The following is a 12,539-nucleotide window of genomic DNA, read 5'->3' as shown; positions in this document are numbered from 1 at the left end:
ATAAAACATATGGGTATAAATTATGTTGTGAACACACCTTTATCTTTAGTAATAAAGGAAGTACCATCATTGGCAGCCACAGCACCTACCTCTCAGATGAATTCTATCACACCTCAGGAGTTTGTTGTGGGTATCTTGACCACTGGGCATGGTTCTAACAGTGGAAAACAGATGGTGGGGATATATATTTGCAGGACTTGGAGTTTTTAATGTATTTCCCGTCACGAGTAATGGTATAATGAGGAAATTCTTCTGGATATATAAATAAGTGAAGTACTTTGTTTGAAATACAGTATGGAATTTAAACTCAAATGTTGCTATGTAGCTGCCGAAGGTGAGCAACTGAAGAGATGGACTAATTTGGACTTGACCCTGTTCTTAAATAAATCTCTTAATCTGTGCAGTGATGTATATATTGGTATATGGGCACAAAGTCTTTTTGAATGTGATTTTAGAATATTAAATAAAATACATAGTTTAGAAAAATGTCTGAATATAGTTCAGTTGGAACTTCTTGAAAACTATGGGGAGCAGTCTGAGGGGTATTGGTAATAACCTTAGGATGGGAACTTTCAGGATTGCTGAACACATCTTTAGGATCACTTTTTTTTTTCTTCTGTCCTTTCAGTGAATATGATATATATGGTTTCCAAACAGTCCCAGAAGATGATGAGGAAGAGAAACTAGTAGCAAAATCACGAGCTTTGGACCTGAGATCACTTTCTCTCAGTGAAAATCGGGAAATCTCCACAGGGGTAAAATGGGAAAACTATCTTGCAAGTACAATGAATAGAGAGATGATGCGCTGTGTGGAACTAAAGAACCTTATTCGATCTGGGATTCCACATGAACATCGCTCCAAGATATGGAAATGGTGTGTCAATCTCCATGTTAAAAAATTCAAGGACAGCACGGTTCCTGGGTACTTCCAGACCTTGCTTCAGAATGCCCTAGAAAAACAAAATCCTGCATCTAAACAGATTGAATTGGATCTCTTGAGAACTTTGCCAAACAACAAACATTATTCTTCCCCAACATCTGAAGGGATCCAAAAACTGCGAAATGTACTGCTGGCATTTTCATGGAGAAATCCAGATATAGGTTATTGCCAAGGGCTCAACAGGTAAGATTTTGTCAACTGTAAGTTATAACTATGCAGTGAAAGAAACAATGTGCAGTTTCAAAACACTTACATAGCAACGGCCTTTTGGACAGCAGTTCTCCTCATGGGTTGTATGCAATTCATAATGTTGTAATAAGTAGATAATTACCATGTTTTTAAACAATAAAAAGCAGAAGACTTGGATCATGAGACTTCTAAAAGCAGCTCTGCAAAATTAGAACTGGCATTAATTCGTAGGAAATGGGCTACTTAAATGTAGGTTTTGTAAGGTCTTCATGTCAACTCTAGGGAATCCTTTTGTGTGCAAGAATTTGTTAGCAGGTTTTTTATATGCTTTTTTAAATAAGCAGAAATAAACGCTTGAAACCTTATTTTTATGTGTGTCTTAAGGCCACAAATTTCATCATTTCTTTCAGGATATCTTCAGTCAAAGTTGCAGTAATCGTATTAAGGACTATTTTGGTGCTACAAGACTAGGCAAAATTTGAAGTATAATGTCATTACAATTGGCATTTGCTGAAGTAGGTCTGGTAGTTTGAGATCTGTAGTGAAGGAAGGTCTTATCTGAAAGAGACGTGTTAGTCTAACGTGTCATTGTCCCCATGTTGTAATTCCACAGATGTCAGGTTGTGTACTAGTTGATATACCAGAATAGGGTAAAAGACTTGAACTAGAGCAGCTGTATCATTTGAAATGTGCACTGAAGAAGGGTACAGATACAGTAAAGAAGATCCCATGGCAAGCATTTAAAAAGCTACTCTCCCTACCCAAATGCTTACTAAAATTTTATTTATTGAAGGAACTGTTTTCAAGTTAAATCATGGTGGTTTTTAGTCACTTCGCTCTGATTTCTTAATTTATATATAAATGTTGTTCAAAAGCAGAGTACTCATGGATCATAACAATGGATGCACCTGCTTCCCCCCTCTTTTTTAATTGCTTAACATTTCACAAAAGAGAACCTAAAAGAGAAATAAACAATTGTGCAGTTGAGTATACGTAAAGAAGTTAAAAGCAAGTTAAATATTTTTCCATGCTTTGATTCTCTTAAGCTTTCAAAGCATGATAATCTTGTTAAGCTGTGTAATGTCAAAAGCAGTGCATGTCATAGATCCTCTTGCATACAGAAATAAAACAAGTTGAGGTAACCTTTCATATTCAAACAGCTGTCAATGACACAAAGCTATTCCTCTTTTTTTTTTTTCATACTCCTCACTGGAAACAGGAAAACCAGGAATTCTGCTCTTGAATCCTTTTTTTCCTCCTACTTTAGGAAATTCTTAGAACAAGTTAAGTCTTTGAAATATTATAGGTATTTTCCTAAAGACCATGGTATATGAAGATGAAAGTATTGCTTTAGCGTAGTGGATATAAAGTAAATTTGCTAGAGATTATTTTTCTAAACTTAAAACAATTGTGTGTGAAATGCAGGAACCATCTTCTTTCTTTCAGTAAGGCAATACAGAAGTCTGGGAATCAGAGTAGTAGGTTTAGTAGGTTTAAGACTTGCAAACTTCTAAATAGTTTGCCTTAGTTCCCAGAAAAGTGTGTTCTAGCAAATCACTTTGCTTTTGCCTGCATGTTTCTTACTGAACTGAATAAAAATATTTGGATTGTCTGAGAAGGCATCTCGTTGCCGCAATTGAAGCTGCATTATCTCTTATTAATCCATTTATGTCTGCTGAACAGAAACAAAGGCTCTATTGTAATTCATCTTCATGCATTTTGTTGCATTTATTATAATGTTCTTCTCCAAATAAACCCTATTTTCAGATTGGTAGCAATTGCTCTTCTGTATTTGGAACAGGAAGATGCATTTTGGTGTCTAGTAACGATAGTGGAAGTTTTCATGCCTCGTGATTATTATACGAAAACACTGCTAGGATCTCAGGTACGTGCCGTGCCAAAATAAAGCCTGGCCTGTAAACTGTAGCCAGTTGGAAACTTTGTTCTAAAACTGTTTGGTATGCCTTTTGGGGGTGGGAGTGGGGAGTATGTAATGAGCTGGTGGAAGTGAGTTCCAGGCACCAGGGACAAGGACTCTGAGTATAGAGCTGAAGTGAATGTTCAATGACCTGCTTGGAGCTCCAGTTCTTAACCCCTCATCTAACTGTTAGTTTCACAATGTTGATGGAACTGATTGCTTGTTTCTTTCCTCAAAATGAGTGGGATGGGCTGTGGGCTGTCTTGGAGAGTAGGGGTTGGAATGCATTCTGCAGTATTGTGAGCAGTATACACCTTAGGGCTCCTCTGCTTCCAGGCAGTACTCTTCAGTGCTGCTTTCTCCCTTCTCCAAATCTCTCCCCAGCTCGTTCTTTACTCTGGTGCTTGTGCACTGATGCAGCACAAGTGACCAGTAGCAGGAACACAATGTCTGTGTGTGAGGAGTCCTCTAAGATGTGGTGGATTATGAAGCAAAAGGTTGTTTCAGCAAGGGAGGTGTGCTTTGGAGTAATGGTGTATGGGTTGGGTGCATATAGCATAGAAATGTTGACTTGACAGTCCTGGGACTCCTAGTGAGCTCTAGAAAAATCAGTCCTACTTTGAACCATGTGTATGTTGGAAAATATAGGATCAATAATATCATGTGTCTTCTTTTTAGGTTGATCAGCGAGTATTCAAAGATTTAATGAGTGAGAAACTTCCACGACTGCATGCTCATTTTGAACAGTACAAAGTCGACTATACTCTTATAACTTTCAACTGGTTTCTTGTGGTATTTGTGGACAGTGTTGTTAGTGACATCCTTTTTAAAATATGGGACTCATTCCTATATGAGGGACCAAAGGTGAACTGAATAAGCTGAGTTTTTCAGTTGTTATCTGGTAACAAGATACTGTGGTGTAACTGTTTCAGGGTGCAGGAAGTTGGTTTCATGGGAATCCTGTCACTTAAACTTTGCATAACCTCCATTTTTTTTTACCATTGAAAAATAAAGCTATAGGCAGTGCTGTCAATCAGTTTACAATAATTATACGAAAATTGGAGCTAATGTTATAAAGAAGAAAACTTAAGGAGGAGAAAGAAGCATTGAAAAGATGTAAAAATTAGTCGTAACCAAGTATTAATGACTTCTCTGCAGCAACTATTTGCTTTATTTCTGCAGACATCTAAATTTACAGTTGGCCAATAATGACTCTCTGGGCTGGATTCAAAGGATCAAAAGGATTCAATGACTCTTAATAATGACTCCCTATCATAAAATAAGGGGATGGAGATGTAAGAACTTTAATGTTTCATACTTGTGAAATTGTAGTGAAAAAATCAGTGCAGGAAAATCACTGAATTTGAACCCAGTAAAAGCATTAAAGCAGATGTTGGAGAGAATACGAGATCTATAAAATAGACAAAAATCGCTTAGTAGTTAGATTTCTTGTCAACTTCATCTGAGCATTCTAACGCAGTGGTATTTTGTGAAGGCAGCTCTGCACAGACAAATTTAAAACTTCCTGAAGCATTTTCAGAACAAAGTAATGCTTTTTCCAGCTCATGACAAAGTTTATTGACAAGCTGGTATCAAACTCCTACTGCATCAGTCCCCCAACATGTTGGGAAAATGGCACTGGAAAACAACTTGTTAACTAATAAGCAAGACTTAATTTTATCTCTGCAGTAATTTAGTAGTGTATTCAGCAGTCTTTACAACTTCGAATTATGAAATCAAAACTTCAGAGTTTATATACTGTAAACCCAATATTGTATCCTGGATTGAACTGCAGAATGCCTTGTATTGGTTACAGGCTGTAACAGATGTTTTGGGCAGCTCTTGGAAATGAGGGGTAGATCAGGCAGGAGATACGGAGGTATGATTAGATAGCTTAAATGCAAGCTGTAGGAGAAGTAATACTATATGTAATATAGTATAATAATATAGTATATGTATAATATTTTATATATTGTATATACTATAATAATATAATAGCTAAAAGCAGAATGCGCTGATTCTTATATTTGTATCAAACATTGATAAAAACGTATGTATCAATGTTTGATACAAAGAATCAAACATTATATTTGTTTATCAGGTAATATTCCGATTTGCCCTGGCACTCTTTAAGTACAAAGAAGAAGAAATCCTAAAACTACAAGATTCGATGTCCATTTTCAAGTACCTTCGGTATTTCACACGTACTATACTTGATGCTAGGTGAGTAATTCACACATGCACTTGAAAGACCTGTGGTGAGGCATGGGAGAAGTTGTCTTTTTTTTTTTTTTTTTTTTTTGGGGGGAGGGGTTGTCTGGTTGGTGGTTTTTAATCTGAACCTAAATTTTGATATGAAACTAATTGCTAACACTTCTCACGAACAGTTGATCTAGCATCATCTTCAAACACTGTGAATGATTAGGTTTCATGATATATAAAAGGAGAGGTGACAAAAACAGAAGTGAATGGGTAATTGTAGTTGTTTTGAGGGGGTGGTTTTGATTACTTAGCCAGGTTGGTATTGTTTAGCAGTTGTATAATGGTAGTAAAATTTAAGAAGCTCAGCCATGAGTAAAAAGTCTCACCCTGCATTGTGGATACAACTTAAGTTGTAAATGCTTTATAGTAAATAAAAGCACATCTTGGCTCAAATATTAAAAGCGTGAACTGGGTCCCGCTAGAATTAGATCTGTTACGTACTGCTAATATATAGGTTAATGCCATGCAACTCGCTGATTTTAAGAACATTAAAGGAGACATAAAATACCAGTTATATACTCCTCTGTTCCTCAGTCCTTGCCTAGGAACTAAGGTTCTCATCAGTGATGGTATAATGTTTTAAGTTCCTGGTTTTAGGAGTGCAGAGCAGCAGATTGAAATGAAAAAGAGGTCATGATGGGTTACGTTTAATGTTGGAAGAAAAAAGAATTACATAGATACTAAGACTTGCTGATTTTGAATTCAATATAAAATAATATATTGGAATCCAAGGCATTGTTTTTACCATAATAAATTCCAGACAGAATTATGGTTATATTTTTGTCTCCTACTTTTAAGAGCTATTTACTATTCTTAATTCTTGACTTGCAGTTTTAACTGGAACAATGTAAAACTGAATAATCTCATTCTTAGCTTAAAAAGGATTGCTGGGACTGATGCAGGGAGAATATTCTGCACCTGCTTTAGATGGTGAAAGTCTTGGTAACAGCTGCTGCTTTCTCTGCTGAAACGTCTGTGAAAACTCTTGAGGGAGAGTAGCATGGTGCTTGGTATTTTAGCATTCCCTCTTTGATTTGAAAAATGCTGAGCACTTGTTGTACTCAACCATTTGTGACTGACGAAATGCTGACTGTGCTTCCAAATCTGGAAGGGACAGAAAAGTATGTTTTTGGTTTTGGGAAGTTTGTTTTTCGTTTTAAAAACAAAACAATAAATAAAACCTTTTTTTTTTTAAAAAAAAAAAAAAAAAACTCAGATTTGTGGATATTTTAAGAATGTATCATATAATCAAATGAATAATATGTACCCCAGCAGCACCATGAATAACTAAAAGTTGGAAAATGTGATGGAGGAGTCAGAACTTTAGATTTGTTTTTCCTTTCTTCTTACTGTTATGTAAAGCATGTGATGATTTCTCTCTCCTCTATAAAATATCTGGTGCTGAGATATCTTTAAAGTATCTGTAACATTGTTCAGGTAAGGCCAGAATTCAGTGCATCGAAAGTGTATATAGTGCAAATATATGTTATGATGTAAATCCTTGCTTTCATGGGATTTTAGAAGTCAAAGTTACAAGGATGGTGTAGTGGCATGTAGTGCCACCTAGGGGATATTAACTTCCATGTCAGAACTGATTTGTGTGATCATACTGTAAAATTATTCAAACCAACTTGTCTCTTATTCTACCTTTTTTTTTGTGCAAGTTTTACCACATCAAAATTTAAACAGTACAGAAATGTGTAGAATTATGTCTGATACTGATACAGGACAAAAAAATCATCCTGTAGAAGAGAAATTCCGAAAGACTATTTTTATAGAACTCATGAATATACTTAATGAGTTAGAAACAGTGCAAAATAATTTGTAAGTTTAAGCTCTCTAATGGAGAAAAGTATATACCAAAATGCAGATAAGCATACTTCATGTTATAGGACATCATAGGCTGTGTATTTACCTAGTGTTTTTTTTTTTACAGGTGATAATTGTTTTCCATATGCACGCAGGTAGAGAGGCTGTTGGAGTATACTCTGTTCATAAATAGCAGGAAATGATTGTTTCTTACCCAAAAATACAAACCTAGGGAGAGCTTACTCTTAAATAAACTGTCCAAATAAATTATCAGCTGAAACCTAATACTAAGACAATGAAACTAGACTAAGTTTAACTCCAGTTCCCCTTTTTCCTTCAGTAAGTAGTAAGAACTTGTTTAGGTGCAGATCAACAGTAATCAAATAATGAACTGTATCTTTGGACTGATAAGGCAGATCAGTGACTACTTTCATTGTGACTGTATGATGGGACACCATAGCATGTCTCTGGAAGAGCTCTTCTGGTGCCTTGCTGTGTGATCTGACTAGCTTGAGCTGCCACTAGCTCAGATCTCTGCTCCATCCAGCAAAAGTCCTGAGCTTTATCACTGTATCACAGTTTGTCTTTAACGTATTTTGTGCTATCCTTGTTTTCACCTGTACCATCCCAGGCTTTATCTGGTCTCTTGCACCACTTCATTATCGTGGATAAGTTGAGAGATGACTGTCCTGGGGTTGAATGAGCTTTCCAGTGTATAACCGGGTATCTGGATGTACCGTGTATTCAACCTAGCCAATGAAGATCCGAATAGTCAAGCTTACGTCTTCTATTCAGTGTTGTCAGGATCTTTAACTGTTATAGTTGTATATAGAGTTTGCAGGTGGCTTTGAGGACTGGTGAGCGTTTCAGAACATGTTACCACTTGAAGTAATTAAAACTGAGTACTTCATAGAACTTGTTTTCAATCCTGATAACATCTGAGATCTGTCAGGTACGTGAAGGAAAATAGAGATGTCAGTCACGTGATAGATACTGATGCTACTGAGGTACAAAACTGATTTTAAAAGATTCTAAATGTGAATGATTATTGTGTTATGTTGTATAATCTTACAGGAAACTGACTGGTATTGCTTTTGGAGACCTGAATCCTTTTCCATTACGTCAGATCAGGAACCGAAGGACCTATCACCTGGAGAAAGTACGTCTTGAACTAACCGAACTTGAAGCCATTCGTGAGGATTTCCTGCGTGAACGAGAGACCTGTGTAGAAAAAAGAGACCTTATTAGTGATGATGAGGAGGATAGTTGAAACTACTCAACATAAACTTTTCTTTGGGATCGTGACCAAAGTGAGTTAACCTCCAAAACACTTTATTAATCCTATCAAACCGAATGTAAACTAGTTGCTTTTGGAAATATGCAGGACAAATTTCCAAACCCCAGCACTTTCAGATATATGGCATTGTATGGAGGCCGAATACTTTTGTTTACATTTATGTTCATGGAAATGTATGTAGGGCACTTAATATCTGTCTCAGTTCAGTCATACAGCTGAACTGCTGAAACAACAATTGACAGTTGTTTTCATGCAGCACATTTAGTATCTATATGTGAAACAGTAGTAACAAAAGCCTGCACTCTGTTTACTACATTCATTGCCAAGCTTCTGTATCTGTTTGACTGTAAGCATGTTTTTTATAGAGCAGGTTCAGTGTGGGTGGGTTTTCAGTTTTGGATTGGCTCAATAAATAATTTTATTTCTATTCACTGTTTTTCTGATGGCTGTCTCAAAAAAGCCACACCTAAAACCCAGCTGTTATGGAATAAGAATGGAGCTTGCTACAGGAGTACTATGTATTAGTTCTGTATCCACTGAAGGTATTTTTTTCCATTATTTTGAGTTGAAATCACTCTTCCTATTTAGGGCTTCAAGTCCTGATCTTTAAAAAGAAATATAGCATTTTGTCTGCATGATTGTATAGCTATTATGTAGTAGTGATAGAGATTAAAGACAAGTGAGTATTTATCAGTCAATCAAAGGAGCCTAAAGGCCACAGCATGCACGTATAAATTTAAGATACGTTTTCCAGTGGAAAAATTAAAGATTCTCTTAACATACTCGGGTTTGCTGTGAATGTTAAGTGCACATGCTTCAAGACATCTGGAAGGAAACGGTTGCAACGTTATGGAAATGTCGGTGGAGGCAATGCTTGCTTGTGACTACCAGTACTCTTAAATGGTTCTGAGGATGAGGAGGCTTTTTGCCTTTTTTTTTGTTTGTTGGTTTGGTTTTATTTTGCTGGTTATTCACTGAACTCTTGCAATGTTCCTCCTTGAGTTGTTGGATCTTCATAATGTTAGATTGACTTAGATGTTGTCTCTGAACAGATGATGATAAAACTAACATTCAAAATAGGTCAACTCTTGGGGAGTGGTTAATTAGCAAAAAATTAAACTTGTGGTCAGGAATGGTCCAAGTGCATGAAGCTTCTACTCTGTTCTCAGAAAACCAACAAGTAGAATTTGTATGACAGGTACACTTGTGTAAACATTTTAGAAAATCCAAGTGTGTGCAGGGAGAAATCCAGCTTCTTTTTCACAGCACTTTTTTAAGGGATGTATTTATAGGCTTCTCTAAGCATATTATTAATCAATTTATCTGAGAGGGAAATACTTAGAGAGGTGAAAAGTAATTTAGAGGACTTCCTTAGATATATACTGTATGCCTTTTCCTGTATAATGTATAACTTCAAATTAGCCAACAAATCCTTGCCAGTGAGGGACACATGGTATGATCATCTTGATTTGTATGACATGTATCTTGTAAAATGTCCCCTACCTTGTCTTTTGTAAGTGGTAGTTTTTTGGTTCTTTTTCCTAGTTACTCTTGGTTGTTGACTTGAACTTGTTAGGCAGGGTTTTTTCATATTATTGCATGTACTGTATTCATTTTTTTAACTTACAATCAGTATTTGAATATAAAAATGGGACCAGCTTTTCTAATTTTCTAGTTATGCTGTCTTTGTTTTGAAAGAGCTGGTCTCTAAATGGGTCTATAATGTCCAATTTTTTTCTTTTCATCGTGTTTTCAAGTGTTAAATGAAAACTTCTAACTTGAAGATCTTCCTTCCTTTGTCAACAGTTGAAATGCTAAGGTGAAGAACTTAGAAATATGTACCTTAGTCTCCTACAAGTCTACTAGTACAAAGTTTTGAGTCTTCAGTTAGAACTAAATCTATGACTTTAGGAGATGTTTTCATACAGAATACATCTAAGTCTTTAGGTTGTGAAGCTAAAACTAACTTCAGGGCAACAGTTCAGGAAGATCTGTAGATGACAAAACATGACCTGCAATGTTAACAAGACTCTTTTTTTTTTTTTTTTTTTTTTTTTTTTTTTTTACAGTTGTGCCGAAGGTTAAATTACCATGTGTATTATTGTGGTTCATTATAAAAGTTGTTACCTGATTGTACAGTAAAATTAAGTAGCTCTGTTTCTTATTCCATTATGTGAATCTAAAACATGAATAGTAGGAAATCATGCAAATCACGCTGTCTCTGGGTATTTTGTTAGCCTTCAATTATGAAATGAGTTGATGTTAATTTACTGAAGTTCCTAGCAAGATGTTGACTTCATTTTGTTAATAATCATTGATGCCTTAGTTAAAAGGTCAAAAAATTTGAAGAGGCATCTAACCTATGACTGCTAGAAATCCATGTAGAACAAAAATGAGACAAATGCAGCAGGTAGCAACTTCAAGGGAAGCTTTCCTCACTGTTACAAATGTCTTTAGGCAAACACTAGTTTTCTACTGGTGCTTAATTTGGTGATTTTGAGGAGCAGTAACTAATTAGGGATACGCAGGATATACAACCAGTATTTAAACCAAATGAAATCAAACGAAAATACAGTGTGACTTGTCAGCCTTGCAAAAGCTGAACTGTGTAGATACCAGGTGCTCACAATTTGGGGAGAACTTCCAAAACAGTATATGAGGATTAAACATCCATACTAGCCACTTAGGAGGAAATTGACCTGTTAATGCAAATGAAGACTGCAGAGTTTTTTTTTAATCTCCAAGATCATGCACGTGTGCAGAATTTCTTAGGTATGGTTCCCAGTATGTTATAAAAACCTAACTGCTAATGTGATTATTGCAGAATATTTCTCCATCTTTGTATGCTTATGCATGACTTTCAGTGATATTTCTGGTTACTTGGTTAAAAATGTTCTGTTACCTTTTATTAAATAGGCAGAAGTTTGGTGCACAATACCTCTAGCTATTAAGTCTTCGTAGTATTTCAGCTTTACTTGGACATGTATATAGGTAGTGTTATCATCAAGTGTTACCAGATTTTTTAACCAGATATGTAATGAATAAAAATATTTCATTGCCCTTTAGGTGTTTTCTGTGACAGATATGCACCTTGCCCTCAGTCATTGAAACATGGTAAGACATTTCAGCAGAAAGGGAAAGATTTCTGCTCCTTAAGACATCGAGAATAAATGAATGGTTCTACACTTGGTAAACTGAGTTGTTTGTTCAGTCATGCTTAAGTGAGAAATGGAAAAAGAGTCACTTTATTTCACTAAATTGTGTAGCTGTTTTGCTGAATCTTCCCTTAAGTGCCATGTTGGAAATAAGCAATATGCGGTACAAGAAATTTGAATCACAAAACATAAGTGATGTTATTTTTGTAAAAAAAAAAAAAAAAAAAAAAAAAATTTAAAAAAAGTTGTGAGAAAAAAAAAAATAAATTGTTTACTTTGCATTACAGCTTGCTCTGGTTCTTCTTTTTTCATAACAGATGGAATAACTGCGGGTGCCATCAGAACAAATCCCTAGTAAAGCAAGTGTTTTTGTCTGATAATGTGATTTCAGAGAGTATAGAGGAACAAACATGCAAATTTGGCTTTGAAGCATGAAGATGTGAACTATAGACGTTTAGCATGCAGGTGATGCTGTCTGGGTAAACTTGTGATTGGTTTCCTTAGTTTCTGGGAGGGATGGGAGAAGAAAATTAACTTTCCATGAGTCCTTACAGGGAACAGACTTCCTAAGAAACCTGAATATTTGTACAGTATCTCCTAACGCAGCCTCTTTAGCAGAATGTTCTTGTCCTGTAGCTCTGCTACAGGATGGCAAGCTGTTAAGAGTAGGTATTGGCACAGCTGGGAATTTGTTCAAAGTTTTCTTGCACAATAGGATAGAGAGCAGCAACTGAGGAAAAAATTACTCGGGCCTAAAGAGAACCTCCTGTCCTGTATACTGAAAGTTTTAAGTCTGAGGAATAAACAGAAAATTCTGGAAAGAGAATGCATTGTGGGCAGCAAGATCTGTCTTGGACACTTTGCATATTTAGTATGAGCAGGTTGTGTTGCCCAGCAGCTGCTGGGGCCTGTTGAAGAACAGCTGAGGCTACTGTTTCCTCCTTGGGACTGAGCTCAAGACACTTGTTC

At 36.0% G+C, this 12,539-nt stretch overlaps 1 protein-coding gene across 8 annotated transcripts in view; it reads left to right on the top strand.

Annotated features, from left to right (window-relative positions):
- The window catches only part of TBC1D2B (TBC1 domain family member 2B), a 46,922-nt gene that overhangs the window by 25,056 nt on the left and 9,327 nt on the right, over positions 1–12,539 (top strand). For 3 of the 8 annotated variants that reach the window (XR_014318245.1, XR_014318246.1, XR_014318247.1), the window contains exons 9-13: positions 629–1,123; positions 2,897–3,014; positions 3,726–3,911; positions 5,149–5,270; positions 8,193–8,428. Coding sequence is in view for 5 of the 8 variants with exons in the window: in XM_082768958.1 (XP_082625084.1) it covers positions 629–1,123; positions 2,897–3,014; positions 3,726–3,911; positions 5,149–5,270; positions 8,193–8,388 (1,117 nt within the window). In the remaining 3 variants the exon portion in view is untranslated. The other 5 variants (XM_082768959.1, XM_082768955.1, XM_082768958.1 and 2 more) reach the window with 4 other exon arrangements.

The sequence above is a fragment of the Aythya marila genome (genome assembly GCF_965140915.1).
Source record: "Aythya marila genome assembly, chromosome: 11".
Classification (NCBI taxonomy): domain Eukaryota; kingdom Metazoa; phylum Chordata; class Aves; order Anseriformes; family Anatidae; genus Aythya; species Aythya marila.
The sequence above is the reverse complement of the archived record's forward strand: the minus strand, read 5'-3'. Positions and strand labels throughout refer to the sequence as shown.